We start from the raw sequence: 22356 nt of genomic DNA, 5'->3' as shown, positions 1-22356 counted from the left end.
CCAGTCATGGTTTTATGGAGGAACCATTTTGTTAAGGGAGCTACTTGGGAGGCTGGGGAGGGTATGAAGAAGAAATACCCACATCTCTTTGAGTCCGGAGAAATTCCAAATCAAGATACTAATTCTTTTCTTGGTACTTTTTAAGTTAAAATGTTGTGTTAATTTGCATGTTGAGTATTTGAGTTGGGTGTTAGATATTTCCACCTTTAGTTCTACTTTAGAGTGATCTAATTCGAGGACGAATGTTCCCAAAGGGGAGATATTGTAACATCCCGCCTTAGAAAGAGCTAATTTTAGAAAGCGCTAAATTGAAAATAGCTAAATTGAGATTTATTTAAGATTAAGCTTAAGTTGTGAGTTTTGGGTCAACTTCAACTGACCATAACTTTTAGTACAGGATGATTTAGGTGGCCCATAAGGTATTAAATGAAAGGTCTTGAAATCCTCTTTCCAACGCAACAATGTTTGCTAATTTTTGAGTTCGGATGAGGGAGATATGGCCATTTGAAATTTGTTTGTCCAATTAAGGAAAGTTACCCAAAAATATAACGAGTATTTTAGTCTTTTCCTTACCCCTTCAGATTAAAATGATTTTAGTATTATTTTTGGGGTCAAATCTGATTTGAATCTGTTTTGCAAATTCTAATTTACGCTTAGGATTTTGCGAGGAGTTTAAGAAGAGGAAAAGGAAGAACGATCAATGTTTTCGTGAATCGAGGATTTGTTTCGCAAAATTAAGGTATGTAAGTTGTCATAGTGTTGGGTTCATTCACCCACACGCCAATCATGATTTACATATTCGAATTGCATCCCCAATATTTAGTATATTTAAGTTCTTGATGAATTCTTGATGAGTTGTTGAAGTTTAAGTGTTCTTGTTGAGTTCTTGAGGTGAGAATTGTGAATGAGTTAAGTAAATTGATAGTTTCTTGTATGGGTTTCGCTGAGATCGTTCTGGGTTGTAAGAATTCAAGAGTTTTTACCTTAGGATTTCAGTAGGTATGAGTTGAATCGAGTTTGAGAGAAAAAAGAAAAGATCGGACAGAAATAGTCTCCCAGGTCCGCTTCACGGACTTGCTCCCCAGAGAGTTTTTTCTATCTCCATGTCGCGGAGAGAGCACGGACTCCACTGTCTCAAAAATTATTTCATGACCAAAGAAATTACACCTTCTCCGTGTTGCGCCTTTGCTCCCAGATAGTATTTTATTCGTTTCTTATTTGTAACACCCCGTATCCTAGAAAGACCAATCAACAGTCATTTCAGAAGTTGTGGGCCCCACCAACAGGTGCCACCTATAGACCGTAGGGTGACCCATTGACCGTAGGTGTGGTCCGTGTTTGGTCACCCTGAAACCCCGTACCAGAACTTTAAGAAAACTTAGCTAAGGGTCAACCTATGCCAGGACCTACGGACCGTAGGTGAGACCACGGTCCGTGGTCCAGGGCCGTAGGTCGGACCCCAGATTTCAATTCCCAGAACTCCAGTCGACGGCCGACCAAAATGGATCGTCGGTCCTGCTATGGTCCGTCGGTCAGTTCAGTCGGTGTCCCCGACAGCTTTTAAATCAAGGGTCGTTTGGTCTTTTCCCTATGCGGTGTACCCCTAAACTATGTAGTTTTGGTCAGTTTTAGCCTAGTAACTTAATTAGAACTTACCTTAGTCAACTCATTCTTCAAAAAATCATCAAGTGGAACGAAAAGAAGGAGAAAGAGTCGACCAAGCCCTAGTCCAAGAACGCAACAAGTTTTCTTTAGTTCCAGCCCCAAAATTGAAAGATTTCTCCGTGAATTTTGTCACCAGGTATGTGAAATTTCACTAGTGGGTTCCTTTCACCAATTATGTCCCTAAAATTCAGTCAGACTTTTGATTCTCTACATCATGTTCAGACCTAGGGTTTCTAGAAATTCAGATTATTGTTGTGATTCAGTTGTTAGACTAATATAAATCAAATTATCATATTTTTGAGGAATTGTTGCTTAGCTTCTTTCATGAAACTCAGAACCCTAGTTGTGTAGATTCGTTTAGTTCATGAATTACACTTGCTAGGTCAGTTTATTCAGTTATATATTCCCAGTTAAGAATGTTTCATTATTAGTATATTAATGTTGCATTTTCAGTTAGCATGTAAGTATTTTGAGCTATCCAGTATTACAGATATTCAGTCATAATGAGTTAATTACATAATCAGTTGGGAGTAGGCTTAATACCGAGTGGACTAAGGGTCAGTCACCCTCATAGTCCCAGAACTACGTGCCCTATAGGTAAGTCCCCTCTGTGGGCATTATACTTAGTGATCACGCCAGTCATGCCTCTATACCCTTAGTAAGGTATATTGGGTCCTCTCGACGTGGGATATACATCAGACTCCATATTTAGATCATGTGGCTTTATGTCGGTTATTAGTAGCTCCCACAGACAGATTCTAGTTTATTGACCAGGCTATCAGTTACAGTTCAGTATTCAGTCTCAGTATGTTATAAACTTGGTCACTACATTCAGTTAGTTTACATTCAGCATGTCTAGCATACTTATCATGTTCAGATTATATCATTGTTATATCACTTTTTTCAGTTATATGTTTTATTCAGCTTTATTCTATCATGCATGCTCAGTACCTTTCAAGTACTGACGCATACTCTGCGCTACATCTTCTCGTGATGTAGGTTCAGGTCCTCAGCCTTCAGATCACGCATAGATCAGTTCCCAATCTCCAGTTCAGCTGCATGAGTGGTGAGTCATCATTCTTCGAGGACGAGTTACATGTTATCTTTCAATTTTTAGTCTTTAGTTTCAGTTTTTCTAGAGTTAGCTATGGACATGTCTCAGCATCTCTAGTCAGTAGAGGCTTTTATTCAAACATAGTTTAGATTTAGTTTTAGCTTAAGTTTGATCTTTCAGTTGTCATTAAATTCAGTTATATATTCAGACTTAGAATGGGTATTCCCCATCATTTCATTTTATGATCTGTTTCTAGTTTCCGCATAGTAAATTTTATTCAGTAATCTTTTAGTATGCTTGTGATATGCCAGCTCAGGGTTAGCTTGGGGTCACTCGTAATCCTAGGTTCCGTGTTTACGTCCAGGGGGTAGCCTTGGAGCGTGAGATTATTTATCAACTATCTAAACCCCACTTATTCATTAAGAAGTCTTTCATAACATAAATAATAACCTTGAATTCATAATTCAAATTCAAGGTAGAATTAAGAGTTAAGTCTTGAGAGTTCTTCCGAGTCTATTTGAGAAGTCTTTTACAATCTTTTTATAACTTGTTTTAAGACTTGAGTTCTTGAGTATGAGGATGAGTAAAGTTGAGTTCATTTTTCAAAATGAATATATGGGAACTAAGTATTCCCAAGAGTAAATGTTTTTACATTTAAAAGAGGAGGAAACTATGATTTTCCAAAGGAATCTAAGAGGAGTCTGAGTACTATCTCCTTTTTTTAAGAAATATTGAGTAATTATCTCAAACCAAAGGAATAGAAATATTTTTTAAACATATGAGCTAAGTTATATTTTTTGGAGTAGTATTGAGCGCCGATATGGGGACGAGTTCAGATAACTCAAAGTCATCATAAACCATGTAGCCAACGTGGGTAAAAAGGGTTATTTTTTTTAGATGATTCCTTATTGGTTTTAAGCATAGACTAGTGGATCCACTTAGTGAGTATTCCTATACCCCGGCAAATTATAGGACAGTTCTGGCAGCGTGGACGATACGTTGTATCATCACATAACTCATAGTGATGGTTGTCGGTTAGAGAATCTCCCACAGAGTTATTTTGTATTCTTATATGCAAACAGAGCTATATTGTATGTTCTAATATATTGAGTTATTAACTATTGTTTTAAAATCTTTTCTTTATATTGCATATTTACTACTGCTTTATATTGAAATGAGTTGAGATTGAGTTGAGTTGAGACGAGGTAAGTTGTTTCTTCAGTTCCAGTTCAAGCTTATGTCATGTTTTAGATTTACCCTTGCAGGCTCGTACATTCAATGTATTAATGTCATTTGGCCTGCATCGTTTAATGATGCAGATACAAGAGATCAGGGTCATCAACAGGCGATTCGTTGATACCATCCCCAGTTCGAACTAGCTTTGATGAGCCTCCTTGTTTCCGGAGGATCCCTCATTTATTTTTGTCTTGCTATTTCAATTTTGTTAGGATGATCGGGAGTTTTGTCCCGACATCCCTCATAGTATTAGAGACTTCATAGATAGATAGATAGACAGTAGTAGTTCATGAGTCTTTTTTATTTCAGTTACTGATTTTTGAGACTTGAGTTACCTTTTTTGGCTAGTGAATGTTTTACTTTTAAATATACTGAGTATTTCTTTAAAGACTATGAGTAAAGCTTTACCTTTAAAGCTCTTGTCTTGTTGAGTAAGTCTTCAATTGAGAGTTGAGCCATACGAAGGGTTCTTTTAGGGCCAACAATGGTTCTCGAGTGTCAGCCACATCCAGGTTGTAGGCTCGGGGCGTGACAATATTAAAAGTGAATTAATACCAGTCATTTTTAGTAATTTGACTCTCAAAAGCACTTTTTAAAAATGATTAGCCAAACACAATCTACTTATCAAAAACACTTTTCAAATCAATTAGCCAAACACAATTTTTTTTTTCAAATACATTTTTCTAAAACCCCATTTTATAAAATACTTCTAAAAATAAGTTATTTTTATCATTAATGCCAAACAGGATCTAAATATGATTTGTAACTTATTTGGAGATGTCTTTTTTTCTTCCTAATTATAAAGATTCATTCATTAATATATTTTACCACTTAACTTTCATTTCATCATAATTAATAGAGTTTTAGGCTAAAAACATTTTGAACTTTGACCCAAACTTGAAGTACATCCTTGTGTTACTAAAATAAACAAAAAACATCCGTTAACAATGAAGAAAAGAAGAAAAAAGGAAGAAAAAGCTCTGATAATGTTAAAACAAAAAAAGAAGAAAAAAATATCTGGCCATTATATATCTTGCAGGAGACTGAAGAAATACTCCATTCATTGCATTTCAATGATTCTACACAATTGTGCATAACTGAATATTTATCAGATGAATTTTCTTTGGTTGTTGAAAAAAGAACATGAAGGTTTTTACAAGGTGAAAGATGGTTGAGCAGAAGGGACACAAATTGTAAAATTAAAAGAGAGAATAATGTGATTTTTGTGTAAGTCGTTAGTTTTTGACAGAAACTAAATAGAAGGATGATTATTGCAACTTTTGAATTGTTAACGGATGTTTTTTGTTTATCGTAGTAACACAAGGATGTACTTCAAGTTTGGGTCATAGTTCAGGAATGTTTTTAGCCTAAAACTCTAATTAACTCAAAGACGAAAGATGAAAAAAAGTAACAATTCAAATCGAAAAGAATCAGTAAAGAAAGGGTTTAACAGATGGATTTAGGGGTGTTCATCCGTGGTTCAGTTTGATTTCATGTATTATCGGTTCGGTTTATCGATTTTTAGTTTTTAAATACGTTAAATCAATAACCAAACCAATAAGATATTTTTTATTGGTTTTTGATTTATCGATTTTGATCCTTAAAGGTTCGGTTTTCGGTTTAACCAATAAAATAATACTTATAAAACAAATATATGACTTCTCTAATAAATTTGACTTGATAATATGCTAATATAACAAATCTCAAATTGGCTCTTTCCAAATTAGTTCTTTCTAAGGCGGGATGTTACACATTATTACTAAGATATTTTTTTATCATACTTGCTTAGTGAATGATAATACATACATAAATAAAATATTAAGAAATCATGCCCAAGTAAATAAAAATAAAAAGAATACTTCTTACTTCATGTACTTTTTTGTTACATGTTAGTTAATTTCACAACAAATATGATGAAGTAGAGAAATGATAATGTTGAGTGTGAATCTTCATGAAACTAAATATGAAATTATATAGGCAAAATAGAGGAAATGAAAAAATAAAGACGAGAATGAAATGAAACATTTCTTACCTTCATGCACTTTTTTTTTTTGTTACTTGTTAGTTCATTCACAAACCAATATGATGAAGAAGAAAAGAATAATCTTGAGTGTAAATCTTCATGAAACTAAATATGAATTTATAGGCAAAATAAAGAAATATCATAAGACACAAATTTAAGTTTGGAGGTTATGGAAATATGAAAATTATGGGACTTCTCTAATAAATTTGACGTGATAATACAATAATATAACTTCACAAATGATCATAAAATAGAAACAATAACAACATACATGAAAAGAACTATACATGGTCGTTTGGTTGGGAACAAGTTATTCGAGGATTAATTATCCTGAGATAACTTATCCTACCATGTATATGTGATAACTGATAACTTATCCCATCACTATGGTACAAATGGTGGGATAAGTTATCCCAAACATGGCAACCAAACAAGGCAATAAAATTTTATTCCAAGACTATTTATTCTTATCCTTTATGCTAAACGACCCTTACAAGATAACACAAAGAGAAATTAAAAGAAATAGAGTTCTTATTTTTTATTTAGAAGTTTTGTTTAATGTGAAGTTGTGAACTCAAGGTCATTGTGAAGTGTGAATTGAAGGTTAAAGGACAAAGGCAATAACTAGTAAGGTATTGAGATTAATATATAATATTTATGTACAAGTAAAACTAGTAAATTACTGGTCTTAATGGATTATCGATTTATCCAATAACTCAATATTAAAAACCAATATCGAACCAATAACCTGATAATTTTTTTATAAAACCATTAAAAAATCATTAACCGAATAACAATAAACCAATATTATTTTTTTCAATTCGATTTATCGGTCAATTTAATTTTTACGCCCCTAAATAGATTTTCAGAGAAATTTAATATTTAAAATTAAAAGTGCATCATATATTTTGAAGTTCTCATATGTCTCTTTGTCTAAAAACTCCTAAATAAGTATATTGAACCCATAATATAAAAAGAAAAAGAATATCACTGTCACAACGACAAAATGATATTGGTCATTAATTTTTCTCTTACAAGTTACAACCATAGTTGACTAGTCTTACTTCCATCCTTAATTGGTAATTTTGAAATTGAAAAGTAGGAGGGGGTGTTTTATTTCTAAGGTGAAAGAATCTTTTAATACATATTCAAATTAATCTGACCTAAGAAAGTGACACCAAAGTGAAAAATCACCAATAAGAATTAGGGATGGCAATAAGGCAGCATGAACATGAGCGGGGACAGGGGCGTAGCTACCCTTAGCCTAGGGTGTCCAATCGGATACCCTTGGTCGAAAAATTACATTGTATTTATAAGTAAAACAATACTTTAAATGGTTAAATAACACATTTTGAACACCCTTAAAAAACAATAAAGTTTCTTAGAGTGATTTTAATCGTTCTGGACTTTTAAAAATAATTCAAAAATAAAAAATATGTTATTCGACTTTTGATTTTTTTTTATTTTCATTAAAAATTTAAAAGTAATTATTTAATTTAAAGTTAATAAGCAAATTCTATTTATTTATTTATGGGGAAAAGGGACAAATACACCCCCAAACTGACGTAAATGGTATGCAGATACCCTCCGTCATACTTTTGGGACATTGGTCCCCCTGCCGTTCAAAAACTAGAGCATATATGTCCTTCACTCTAATGGAAGACTAAATAGGGACACGTGGCGTAATCTTATCCGTCGATTCGATATTTAATAAATATCGGATATGTGGATAAGATTATGACATGTGTATGTCTGTTAGTATAAAGGGTATATATGCTTTAGTTTTTAGACGGCAACGGCACCAATATCCCAAAAGTATGACGAAGGGTATATTTGCATACCATTTACGATAGTTTTGGGGTATATTTGTCTTTTTCCCCTTTATTTATTCTATAAAGCTACTAAAAGTGAAAAGGCTCCATATAGAATTTCTTTTAATATAACTCGTTTGATTTTACTCTTTATTTTTCATTTCTCGGTGTTAGTCATCAGAGGTTGAAATCTTGAAACATAAAAGTGATTTCACTCTGAATTGAATTTTCTCTCTCTCTCTCTCTCTTTTTTCTTTGATTGTTTACTTCCTATCAAATAAACGTGAACATTAAAGCTAAATATTATGTAGTTTGATTTTAAATTTTTTGGTATATTTTTTAATTAAAAAAATAAATCATTAATGTTACGTAGTTTGATTTACAAAATTTAAGTGTACTCATTCATTAAATTATTTTTATTAGCTATGAAATTTTTAGATACCCTTCGTAAAATTTTTGGTTACGCCACTAAGTGGGGCGATTTTAAGGCTAGGTAGGATGGGGCGGTTTAAAGGTTATGTGGGCGGGTGGGATGCGGGGCGGATTGAAGTGATTTTTTTATAAACTAATGTGGGGCGGGGTGGGTTGCGTGTCTATACGATTTTATGTGAGTTCAAACTTAATTTTCATTTTTTACATGTTATAAGAGTAATAAAACATTATTTATTAAGATAATTTCTTTAAGTTACTAAGATATTCAAGATAGTAAATAAAAATAGTTCAGTAAAACCTAATACAATTTCCTTCCCAATTGACCTTTAAACAATAACATTTTAAATTATTATCTATTAAATCAATACAACATAATGAGAAATGATTTTTTTAATATAAATTTTATTTTTAGCATTAAACTTAATTAAAAAAGATAAATATTCAAAAATTTATACGAGACAAGTTCATGTGGGACGATTTATGCGAGGCAGAGTAAAGAGAGTTGAAAATAAAAAAAAATTATGCAAAACAAAATGAAACAGATTAATTTTTTTTACGGATTAAGCTCAACCCACCTCGCCTCATTAGTATCCCTAATAAGAATAATGGTCCTTCCAGAAGAAAGATACTTTTGACAATTGGATAGATCTTTGCACCTTTTCTTTATGTCTATTTATAGTCCCTCTATGCCCCAAACTTTTCAACAACCATCATTATTGTTGAGTTAGAAAAAATAAATAAGAAAATCTCCATTGTATAACATGAGCTGGTGGTGGTCTGGTGCTATTGGTGCTGCCAAGGTAATTCTTCTTTCTTTTTTCTCTCTAAAATCTTGCTTTAATATAATATGCTCCATTTGATTCCAAGATTTCCTTTGCTTTTTTTCAAAATTTAAAAGTTTTAAGCAAAGTGAAAACAAATTTGTCATAGTATGTAGTTACTATTATATGGATCTAGTTTTTATAAAATTATGCAATAGTCTTTTTTGATGTATTACTTTTTTTGAAAATAAAGATGGTAGTATATTTTAGGATGATAATATCATTATTGGTTGACATGCTTGTCCACATAGGGGCTATTTAGGTATTTCAATATTAGTAGCTTTATGATTATTTTACCAAATGAATGATGTTAGTGTACCTTTCTAGTGCTGGATACAAGAAATCAGCTAACATTTTTCTTTAAGGGGAAAGGGTCAAAAATACCTCTTAATTTTGGTTTATTAGTTAACTATGTTCTTATCGTTAAAGTAGAGTTATTTTTATCCTCGCCGTTAATAAATTTATCATTTTTACCCCTCTATGGATAGAAATCCCCAAATTAATCAAAATTAACCCGAATTTTTTTAATCTTTAGTACTTTGAATAACATTTCTCCCAAAATTGGCTATTCAATTTCTTTCTTAATTTCTTAAAATGTTAATTACTCCCTGACGATATTTTATCTACAAAATATATTAGTGGTGAAATAAAAAACTTCAAAGACTAACTTTTTAAAAATGAAATATACATGTGATACTATTAAAAAGAGTAAAGTCGATTTATATTATTTGAAAATTATATTAAAAAACATTATCATATAAATTACATTAATTAATAATTAAAGATAAATATAAAATAATATAAACTTGGTATATTCTCTAAATTTCTATGATGCTATATAAATTGAGATTGGAAAAAAATAATATATATTGAGTCCATGCTAGCACGGATTTCCATGTCTTATTATATTAAAAAGAGGCTTCAGAAGCAGTTCTCCCTGTGCTGTTAGCTTACAAATTGGGGGTATTTTTGGTACTTCAAAAATTATTTGTTTTAGTTCTATTGCACTTTATTTTTGGGAAAAGACATAGGTTGCCGTTTGAACTTATCTCGAAAAATCAGTTATATGATTAAAATATTATGACGATCTATTACACACATTTATTATTTAAGAGTGAATTAATTTACCCCTAAAATTGACGTGGCAAAAAAATAAAAAATAAATTAAGAAGATGAGTGTCATAAATAAAAACTAAAGTAAAAAAAATTAAAAATTAAAAATCCTCCTTCCCCACTCCACCCTCTTCTTCTTCACACCCCACCCTCTTCTTCTTCTTCACACCCATCAATTATCCTCTTCATCTTCACACACCACCCATTAAAAAAATCAAAATTATCAAAATTGTTACTTGTTGAATAAAAGAAAAAGAGAGGAAGAGAGATAAATGTTGAGGAATGAAACAGAAAGAGCACTTCATAATGCTCCATCAGAAATTTCTCTGACTGAAGTCTGCACAAGTCAGATTCAAATAGTATCGGTGGATTGAATATCTTTACAGACGGTATTTTGTATACTATATTCCCATACAGGAAAAAAACTAAACTAATTTATAATCCTTAAGCATTTAAAGAACCTGAACATGCCTAAACTGATATTGTTCTTTGGAATTATGATCAATTAAAAAAAAATCTAGAGATCTTCCTGAACAACATGACCAAAAATTGAACAATAGTGTTTCTAATCGGGAAGAATATAGAAAAACAAGCACTGCAACACGATTCGATTTGACTTTAAAACAAAGAATAAATAACTGATAGTGAAAGTTGCCGGCCATGATTTTTCTGGTAGGATGAGAGATGAAGTGGGTGAGATTTAGTGATAAAGAAGATACTCCCTCCGTCCCTTTTTAGTTGTCCACTTTAGAAATGGCACACAGATTAAGACAACAATGATTAGCACAGTTAAGTTACAATTTTACCCTTATGACAACTTTTCACTTCAAAATTACAACCACTTATTTGAATTAAAGTGAAATAAATTGGAGGGAAACAACATGCACTTTTACAATTTTCAAGAAGTGTAAATAAGGGTATAATAGGAAAAAATTTGTTGTCATTTCTTGATTTGTCAAAATGAACAACTAAATAGGGACAATTAAAAAAGGAAATATGGACAAGTAAATAGGGACGGAGGGAGTATAATTATTAGAGATTTTAAATAATTAATTAGGGATTAATCAGGGGCGGCTGGTTAAGCTTAAGGAAAAGTCCTTGGCTTAAGGCCCCCAATTTTAGGGGGGCCCATTTTTTAGTTAATTAGGTAAGATTAAATTTTAAAAAAATTAGAATGAATACAAATAACAAATGCAAACGGCTGGAAAAAAAATGCAAATGGCTGGGAAAAAAATGCAAATGGCTGAAGTGATATATATGAGTTATGACTATGACTTTTTAACTTTCCAATAAAAAGTTGTGTACTTTTTTCTTAATGTACAAGTTATTTTTTTTCTAATTTTATATTTATAATTCTATCCTCCTCCCTTCCTCTCTTCTATTTATTCTCACTTCTCTTCTCTAAATTCTAATCTTACATCTCTCTTATTCAAAGTTTAAGAATTTTACTTGTTCTATTGATAATTTATATTTTAAATTTGGAGAAAAATATATTGCAGCAGCCCGAATCATTTAGAGTTGATTACTTCTTATACATAGTAGACCAAGCCGTCTTTTCACTTCAAAATAGATTTGAACAATTTGAAGTATATGAAAATATTTTTGGTTTTCTATTTAGTGGGAAGAAATTGAGATCATTTGATGATGAGAATTTTAAAAAAACATTGTCTTAATCTTGAATGTTCCTTAAAACATAATACTCACTATGATATTGATGGTTTAGACTTATTTTCTGAATTAAAAGTGTTAAGGAAAATCATAAAAGTAGAAGACAATACTCTAATTGAGATACTCAATCAAATAAAAAGACTTGATTCTTTTCCAAATGCTTACATTGCTTATCGAATAATGTTAACAATTCCCGTAACAGTCGCCTCAACTGAAAGAAATTTTTAAAAATTAAAAATAATAAAATCTTATTTAAGATCGACAATGTCTCAAGAAAGATTAAGTAGTTTGGCTATATTGTCAATTGAAAAAGAATTATTAGAAGAGATTGGCTACATAAAAATTATTAACAACTTTGCATCTAAAAAAAAAAATATAAATAGATTTAAAATAAAAATATTTATAATTTTTTTAAAATCTCTAGTTTGAGTTTGGCCTTAGGCCACCATCGGGTTTGAGCCGCCCTTGGGATTAATTAGTGTAAAATATGGTTAACAAAAGTAAAGTTAATTAATAAAGAAAAATAAAAATAAAAATGATATAAAAAATTATAATTTCTGACATGACGCTGATTTAACAGCGAGTGTAATACACCACATACTTTAGAGTGGTGTTTCATGTTTCAGGGTGATATTAAATTCATTTTTAAGTAATAAAGATGTGTAATTGATCGTAATGATAGTTTAAGCGTGTAACTGACTCTTCGAAATAAATTCAAGGGGAAATCTATATTTTTTCCCCCTTTATTTTTCTATGCATGTACCTTATCCATTGTGGACAAAAAAAATCATACTATTTTCAAAAAAATTTTGGAAAAAAGGTCTGAAATATATTCGAACTTTAATCGAAATTATTGTTACGATATCGAACTTTGGAAATAATCTTTTACCCCTCTGCACTATTTAATAGTGTATTTTAAAAGTATATATGTATCCACGTGGACATCATAAATATTGCATCATTATAAATAGTAATGTGTTCACATGAGCACATATATACCTTTAAAATACAATATTAAATAGTGCAGGAATTAAAAGATTCTCCATAAAATTTGATATCGTAACAATAATTTCGACCGCATTTTTCAGACCTTTTTCCGATTTATTTTAGTATACGTCTTGCATTTTCCTTCACATATGTGTCAGCCTTTCTCCTTTATCTTTCGATGACTTTTGTGTGCCGGCACTTCATTTTCTTATATACTTCCTATTTAATTGTTGTATAATTAATAACTTATAATAGGGAGTTTCAAAAGTTATAGTCTTTAAATTTATTAGTCTTATTTCTTTAGTTTTCATATATTAATTTTTTTAATAAAAAAAATTAAATTATTTCATAATTAATAATATAAAATATAATAAATTTAATTGACTCTTGAAATTTTATTAGTGTCACAAAAAATGGAGAGAAAACATTAATTGTATTGTTTGAAATGACGTAAAAAGTATTGTAAATCACTTTAAAAATATATATGTGCCACATAAATTGAGATAAGAAAACTGATATACATTATTTGAAAATTACACAAAAAGTACTATAAATTATTAACGACTTAAAATATTTAACACATATAAAGAGTCTGATTGTTTCTCAAAATTTTATTAGTGCCACATAATTGAAGCAAAGAGAATAAAATACTATTATTTAATATATATATATATATATATATATATATATATATATATATATTATAAATCACAATAATTAACAATTTAAAACATTTACATATTAAAATTTAACTGACTCTTCAAATTATACCAAATTATATTTGTGTCATATAAATTAAAACAACCAAATAACATAGATTGGGCCTGTGCTAGCACAGATCCAGTATTTAGTATCTATACAATATATACCCTAATTTTAAGGAATGAACATTTGCAGCTTAAGAATCAAACCACCCTTTATTTTAAACAACGGAAAAGGGTCATATTTATCCCTGTACTATCCAAAATAGTTCAAATATGCGCTTCGTTATACTTTTGGGTCAAATATACCCTTATCGTTATACTTTGGGCCAAACATACCCCTCATTCGTTAAAACTTTGAATCCTAATCTTAGAATAGAAAAGTGAAGGATTGTGATTAACTTGAAGGACCCATATCTTTTTGTCCTAGACAACATCTAAAATAACTCATAATTCAACCCAAGTAAGGCTTCTCATATCAACAGACAACAATGAAGTAATGTCATATTCATCTAAGTTGATGATTCTCAACATCTGAACACACACGACACTTACAAATCTCAGAAATTAATTGAAATTTCGATGAGTCAAGTATCAACGATGAAGAACTGGAGAATTTGAATTTTATTTTTCAAGCTCATTGTCAAATTTGTAGAACCTAAAAATGAATTCAGCTGAATCATACTAAGCAAGAGAAAATCTCAGCTTAAAAAAGAATAATCCAAATAATTTTCAATAATCCATTGATTTACAACAACTTCCTATCACAAATTTGAAGGTCAAAGATCCAACAATTTTGTTTCCAACTTCTCCACCCAATGTGCATTACATGTTTAACGCGTCAATTCAAATAAATCAAATTTCAAGCACCACATCAATTGAACTTTCACAAATTTTAGAATCAAACCAAGACAATTCGTTGAAAGAATTGTGCTTTTATTTGCTTATTCAATAAGAAAGTCCAATTATAAGAACAACACACAGTAAACTATTTTTAAAAATTTGTAACTTTTTTTCCAATATTTTATATTTTTGATAGGCAAAATAAATGAAAACATTAATTATATAAACCAATTTTCATGTAATGCAGGAAGCTAAATATTTTTTACAAACAACTCGTTGTGGTTTTGTTTGTTTATAAATGGGTTTGGGCAAGAAAGCAGGGGAAGTGGGTGTTGGCTGAGACAAAAAAATATGGGTCCTTCAAATCAATGTCAACCCTCCATCTGTCTATTCTAAGATTGAGATTCAATGTTTTAACGGATGAGGGGTATATTTGGCCCAAAGTATAATGGTAGGTGTATTTGGCCCAAAAGTATAACGAAGTACATATTTAAACTATGTTAAATAGTACCGGAATAAATATGACCCTTCTCCGTTTAAATAACCCAATTCCTTTGAAACCATCTATTTATTATTTTAATCCATTTATATATACCGAATAATGACAAAGTTTGAACCAAACCTATTTTTATAGTTGTCTTCTTTATTTAAATTTCCATTTAAATCATCACTCAACCACTACGAAAGCTCCAGTATAAAAATTTTGGGAGAATAATTTGATTCTGAAGTTGTACTATGTCTGTACATTAAAGTTAAAGGTATATATATGTTAACGTAAGATGAGAGAGATATATAGGGTATATTTGACCCTTTTCTATTTTAAAAATTAGTTTAAATTGGAGTTAATTACTTTCAATTTATTTTCTCTTTATTTCCCATAGTTCCTACTTGAATTGATGACACATAACATATATTTAATTGAACGGCTACAACTTAATTAATTAGAATAAATTCTAACCATAATTATTAAAATAATTAACTACTTTCATATATTTTCTTTCAAAAGATTTTTATGATTCCACAATTCTAGATATACATTATATTTTTTCTAAATATATATATTTTTTTAAAAAAATTGCCATGAGTAAATTTCCTAAATATATAAATGCAAGTAATTATATATCTAATCATTTTGCCTTTATTTATTCATTATAAATTCGAATTAATCAAGAGTATAAAATATAGAACGATTGAAACATTATTGTACTATAAAAAATGTTGTTTACCTAAATGATTGATAGTTTTTCTTACGGGTTAAATTGTTTTTTTTTTTTGTAGAGAGTATTATATAAATGTACATAAATAAATTTATATATTCATTGAAATAATAAAGTTGCATAATATAATTTATTGGTAAATACATTGCCAATTTTATATTGTAGGAGGAGACTTCATTTGATTATATTTTATAATGAATAAATAAGACAAAACAATGCTATATGTAGTTACTCGCATTTCTGAAATTTAATCTAGGAAAAATATGAGTAGTGTTTTAGAATTGACGGTTAGTAAATATCTAACATAATTTTTAATGACCCAGAAAAAAATTGAAGAAGATGATCCACAAAATTTTCAAAGTGTTGCTCTAATCATCGGAGTGACTGGCATCGTCGGTAATAGTCTCGCCGAGATCCTCCCTTGTGCCGATACTCCTGGCGGTCCTTGGAAGGTCTACGGTGTTGCACGCCGCCCTAGACCATCGTGGAATGTCGACCATCCTATTGAGTATATCCAGTGTGACATATCGAATAAAGAAGAAGCCCAATCTAGACTCACTCTTCTCAATGATGTTACTCACGTTTTCTATGTTACTTGGGCGAATCGGCCAACAGAGGTTGAAAACTGTGAAATCAATGGGAAAATGTTTCAAAATGTGCTCGATGCTATTATACCCAATTGCCCCAGTTTGTCCCACATTTGTTTGCAAACTGGTCTAAAACACTATCATGGTTCATTTGAATTGTTCGGAAAAGTAGCCCATGATACCCCATATCACGAGGGTTTGCCCCGTTTACCCGTAACCATTTTCTATTACACCCAGGAGGATATCTTATTTGAGGAGGTGAAGAAAAAAGAAGGATTAACATGGTCAATTCATAGGCCTGGGTTGATTTTTGGATTTTCACCGTATAGTATAATGAACATTATTAGAACTCTTTGTATTTATGCAACTATATGTAAACACGAGGGGTTGCCGTTGAGATTTCCAGGCACTAAATCTGCGTGGGATGGGTATTCAATTTGTTCAGATGCAGATTTAATCGCGGAGCAGCACATATGGGCATCAGTGGATCCAAACGCAAAGAATGAAGCATTTAATGTAAGCAATGGGGATGTGTTCAAGTGGAAGCATTTGTGGGAGGGTTTAGCTGAGGAGTTTGAAGTGGAAATTGAAGAATTTGATGAAAATAAGAGATGGACACTTGAGGAGATGATGAAGGACAAAGGACAAATTTGGGATGGGATTGTGAAGGAGAATGGATTGGTAGAAAGTAAATTGGAGGAGATTGGAGGTTGGTGGTTTGTTGATCTTGTTCTCAATGAAGAGTGTCCATTGGATACTATGAATAAGAGCAAGGAACATGGTTTTTTGGGTTTTCGGAACTCCAAAAATGCCTTCATCTCATGGATTTATAAGATAAAAGCTTGCAAAATTGTTCCTTAATTAGTTTTGGGATTTGTTATGTGTGAAAACAATGTTTCAGAAAGGTTGACTCAGTTAGTCAGATCCCTCATGTTGGTTTCATTATGGTCATCCAATCTTGTTCGGATGGTTGTTAACCATGTATTGATTCTATTGTTAGTTTAAATATCATGTTTATTTTGATTGTTATTTAAATTTATTTATAACTATTAATTTTATGATTACATTAGCGAATTACGGGTATATAATCATGAACAAACGTTTTATAAACGTTTAAGGGTGTGTTTGGTATGAAGGAAAATGTTTTCTTGGAAAACAAGTTGATTTTTGACTTATTTTCTCATGTTTGGTTGGTGGAGTAGAAAAAATTTTCCGGAAATTTTTTTTAGTATTTGATTTATGAATGAAAAATATCTTTTATTTTTACTAGAGTAGAAAATAATTTTTGAAATTGAAAATAGTTTTTAAAAACAAACTTCAATTTTTTTTGGGGGGTGGGGGGTGGTAGGGGGGTCGAGGGTAGGGGTGAAAAATTGAATTTTTGAAAAACAAACTTAAAATTATTTTTTGGGGGTGGGGGGGGGTGGTAGGAGGTGGGTGGGCGGGGGTCAAGGGTAGGATGAAAAAATGAAATTTTAAAGTTGAGAATATTTTTTAAAAACAAACTTAATTTTTTTTTGGGGGGGGGGGGGTTAGGGGTGGGTGGGTGGGGGGTCGAGGGTAGGGTGAAAAAATGAAATTTTGAATTTGTAAATATTTTTTAAAAACAAACTCAATTTTTTTTGGGGGGTGTGACCGGAGAGGGGGTGGGTGATCGAGGATCGGGATGAAAAAATAAAAATTTGAAGTTGAAAATATATTTTAAAATAAATTGATTTTTTCAACAAAAAAATAATTGTAATTTGAAGTTGGAAGAGAGTTTTGGAAAATGTTTTCCTTAAGTTTAGAAGGGAAGTCATTTTCCTTAAATTTGAGGAAAATGAGTTGATTTGGAAAACATTTAGCCCAACCAAACATGAGAAAATTGGCAAACATTTTCCGAAAATATTTTCCTTCATACCAAACACACCCTAAGAGTTTCAATAGTCAACCGTCTTTACATACCAGGTTGTTCACCTTAAGTCAAGCTAAACCCTTCCCTAAAGCTACAACTATAGATTTTAAGGACTAAAAATTGAAACACCAAGTTAAGAAGTTCCGTAAGTTGCTTCTGCACTTCCCCGAAATATTTTTTCATATGAATAGACGATTTTGGGACATTTTCTACATTTAAACTGACTTACCCCGTCATAGCAGCCCGATCCTGCTACAACGTCGCCGCCGTAGCGAAACTGCCCGCTATAACGAGAATTAATACAGTCGCTGTAGAGGTGTGACAATCGCTATAGCAGGTGGCACGGGTCACAATCTGAAAAATCCTCCCAAAAATGTCATTTCGCAACACACCTTCAAACATTGAAATTCCAAACCAATCACTTCACGTCAAGTTCGATATCAAGATTTCTACTTATCTGAATTTAATTTCAAAAAGTCATATGGACTCCTTAACGTCTTAGCTAAGAGGGTGACTAGCTTCAACATAGACATCTTATCCAATCCTTTCCCAAATTGCCCTAGACCCCATCTTGCTCAAATTTAACCCAAGCTTAGCTTAGATTGAAATTTTTAACTCACCAACCCAGATATTTTAGCACCCGAATTCTTTCCCTATAAGCTCACCAATATCAAAAGGGTTGTTCCACTTATTAAAATTGAATAAACAATTGTTCTATAATTACTATATCTAAACACATAGTCAATAGTATATAGGGTGAAAGTCACGTACCTTCAAACTTTACTTTAAAAATTAAACTCCCCCCTCAACTTTAGGAAATAATCATTCTCTCTCTCCTCCCACCCCCCTTCCTAGTTGACTTTTCAAAATGTCTATTATACCCTTACATTAATCTATATAACACTTTTTAAATTAAAACAGTATTAGTCGTCCAAAAAAGAAAAGGAAAAAAATATTGATTGAGTATATAATTTAGGATGAAAATCATTTACACCCCCAAACTTTACTTTTAAAATCAAACGGCTGCCCCATTCAACTCTGAGACATAATCATCCCCCCATCCTTTTTTCCTAATTATAACTTTTAAATATCTATTATACCCTTACATTATCAACATTCTTCTTTTTTTATATACTAGTTTTAAAATCATAAATATTTTTATTTTAATATATATATATATATATATATAAATTAAATTGTTTGAGTATATAATTTAATGTCGTTCTATAATGAAATAAATGAACAAAACAACATATATTGTAAATAAATTTTAAATTACAATTTTTTTAAAAATCATTAATGACAATCAAAATTCATTTATCTACATAGATAATAGAGAATAATAGATTGTCATAACTACATAAACATGTCATTTTAACTTGGCTTCAACTGTCATCTACACCCTTCAAATTCGGGTGTGCACAAGTAAACACCTTAACTTATATAAAGTTGAACAAATATGCACACACGTTCTACATGACAATTCACGTGAGCTACACTCAAACTAATTAGCATTATGTCATGTAGGACACATTATGTTATTTGTACGACACATGTCTCTATTTGTTCAACTTTATACAAGTTTAAATGTCTACTTGTGCACACTCATAAGTTGTACATAAATGTCATCTGACGTGAACCTAAAGAGCACGTTAATATAATATGTCTAAGTGATAAGTGTCATACCCCAAGCCTACACCTAGACGTGGCTGACACTCAGAAACTATTGTTGGTCCTCAAACAAACCCTTGGCGTGACCGCCTACTTAGCGGTAAACTAAACACATGCATACATAAACTTAAAATCATAAGCATTTAAAATAACAAATTGAATTCAACTGTCTAAAAATACTGACTATAAATAATAGAATTAGTCAAAACATCTGAGAAGGGAAAACTAAATCAACTCTATAACTTTGTCTATCTATGAAGCCTTTACTTGACTGAAGATAGGTGATGAGACCAGACTCAAGGCTACCTTAAAGATACTAATAAAGCATAAAGGCTGGAATCTTTCGAAAGCAAGGAGGCCTAACCAAAAGTTAACAAATAGTGATCCCAATAGAGCATCTATTGATGATTCTGAACACCTGTATTTGTATCTTAAAATGATATAGCATCGAATGGCGTCAGTATATGAAGTTTATGGTATGGTATAACCAATTGAATTGAAAAAAGGAACTGAATCTGACCGAAAGTAAAGCATGAGTATGAAGTATAATCATTAAAGCTTCACAATGAGGTGTGCAATAATAGAAAAACATTAAAATACTATACTTTTCTTTCTTGGAGAGTTTCTCTAACCGACAACTATAACTATGAGCCTCGTGATGATACAACGTCTTTTTCACATTGCCAAAATCGTCATATACTTTGCCGAAGCATAGGACGAAAAACTCAACTTACGAATCTATCTGAAAGCCCTCAGCAAGGTTGGTGAGGAGTCGCCCGAACTAACGACACAATTTTATCTACGTCAGTGGTGCAGTTTATGGGTGTTGAGTTGTCTTAACTTTAACCAAAAATGGTGTTCAATACTACTCCCAAAATATGCAATAATACTCATATAATAATAATAACAATAATTGTGTTGAGTTAATACTCAAAAGGCCCTCTTTAGGGAAAATTAATCTTCAGTTTACTGACTAAAACTTCTTATGAACTATTTATGCTCTTCTCAAGTTCGAAATGATTTTCTCAATACAAAATAATACATTTTGAACCATTAGTTCCCTTGAAACTCTTCTCAAATGATAACTTAAAATACTTGGACTTACTTTAATTCTGAAGTTAATGGATGAAAGTAACTATGCAAAAGCTTTCAATAATTCTCAACTAAATAGAGTTCATGTGAGAAAGTAAGCATAAACAACAATTCAAGAATCAGATACATCAACTATCATAGTCTCGATCATAAGAAATCAGAATTCAAAACAAGAAGATAGAACCAAGTTCAGAATTCATGGAAACTTTGGGTAAAACCCTATATGTAACTCTTGTTGACTGAATTTAGATGATGGGCGTGAGGATGAACTTAGTTCGACTTTGAGTAGCGTTACATACCAGGAAGAACAAAGTTCTCGAAGAATCTTGAAGAAGATGCTTGAAAATCCTAGATTTATCCTTTTTAATCCTTTCTCTAAGTCTTGGGAATTCTTATGGGAGTATTAGGGTCGAACTAAACTTAAAAATGACCTTAATTAGGTGTAAAACCATTGAGGTTTAGACTTAGAAGGGGTGAGAAAAGACTAAAATAATCACACTTAGGCTGACAGAAGCCGTCTACGGACGTCCATCTATGGTTCGTACAACCATCCACAAACTATACTGTCCACTCGTGGATTCCTTTACTGAAAGTCCAAGTCTCTGACAAGAAACGACAAGTCTCCATCTACGATTTGTACTCCTTTCCACGACTTGTAGAAACCCTTCATACATCGAGTTTGGAGAATAGGTCTGGGTCTCCGGACCTTGAACCACGAATGTCAAGTATGGATCGTGTTTCCTTTTATGCTCATACTTTCCAACCATATACCAATTACCAAAAATAGGAAGTCTTTAAGGGCACACCATGATCACAATTCCACGAGTCGTAGAACTTTATATGACCTATCATTTGTCTTTGTTCTTTCCAAGTAAATAATTTTCAACTTTCTGAAGGCTAAGTCTACGAGGCCAACTACGACTCGTGTTCCTAATCACGGACCATGCTGGTGGCTCGCATAACTGGATCTAAGGCTTGGCAATTTCTGAAAGTCCAGTGTCTCAACCATGACTCACATTCCATGTGCGGTTAAATCATGTGCAACCCGTACATGCCGCTCATGGATGTCACGACCCAAAGTATATCCTATGCGTAACATGGCGTATAAGACCTCGAGAGGCCCTACACAAACCACTTAGCATGCATAAACAAGATAATAGAAAATGAAGAGATTTTAAACAACAATTCATATCATAAAAAGTTTGTTAAAAACGAAGCGGAAGTCTACATGGTCTCAAAAACCATCTATTACATCAAGAGTGATCGGGATGTAACCCTAACATCACGTACCACATCCAAAAAGTGAAGACTGAAAATAATGAAAGGATCGGTCCTCGGAACATGAGGACTCACCGCTACTCAGTATAACCAAAGTGTCCACTAGCCACGGGGATGCGGAATCGGAGTATCAGACCCTATATTTGAGAAACAATGTAGGCAAGAGTATGCATCAGTACAAAAATGTACCAAGTATGATAGCAATGCATAGAGTTATCAAATCATGCTAAAAAGGACCTTTCATGTCATGCAAAGACCAAGTT

At 31.8% G+C, this 22356-nt stretch overlaps 1 protein-coding gene across 1 annotated transcript; it reads left to right on the top strand.

Moving 5' to 3' along the window:
• Positions 1 to 15885: 15885 nt before the first annotated feature.
• Positions 15886 to 17036, top strand: LOC125807278 ((S)-8-oxocitronellyl enol synthase ISY1-like). Its single transcript, XM_049486987.1, has one exon. It carries the CDS (start codon positions 15886 to 15888, stop codon positions 17017 to 17019), a length of 1134 nt encoding a protein of 377 aa, XP_049342944.1. The 3' UTR covers positions 17020 to 17036.
• Positions 17037 to 22356: the final 5320 nt, after the last annotated feature.

The sequence above is a fragment of the Solanum verrucosum genome, unplaced genomic scaffold (genome assembly GCF_900185275.1).
Source record: "Solanum verrucosum unplaced genomic scaffold, falcon-dt-bn FXZP01000153.1, whole genome shotgun sequence".
In the NCBI taxonomy this organism is placed as follows: Eukaryota; Viridiplantae; Streptophyta; class Magnoliopsida; order Solanales; family Solanaceae; genus Solanum; species Solanum verrucosum.
This window is presented reverse-complemented; position numbering and strand designations above follow the sequence as displayed.

What these genes read in the sequence shown, in the direction of transcription:
- LOC125807278 (XM_049486987.1), top strand. Translation starts at nt 15,886, where the DNA reads ATGACCCAGAAAAAAATTGAAGAAGATGATCCACAAAATTTTCAAAGT.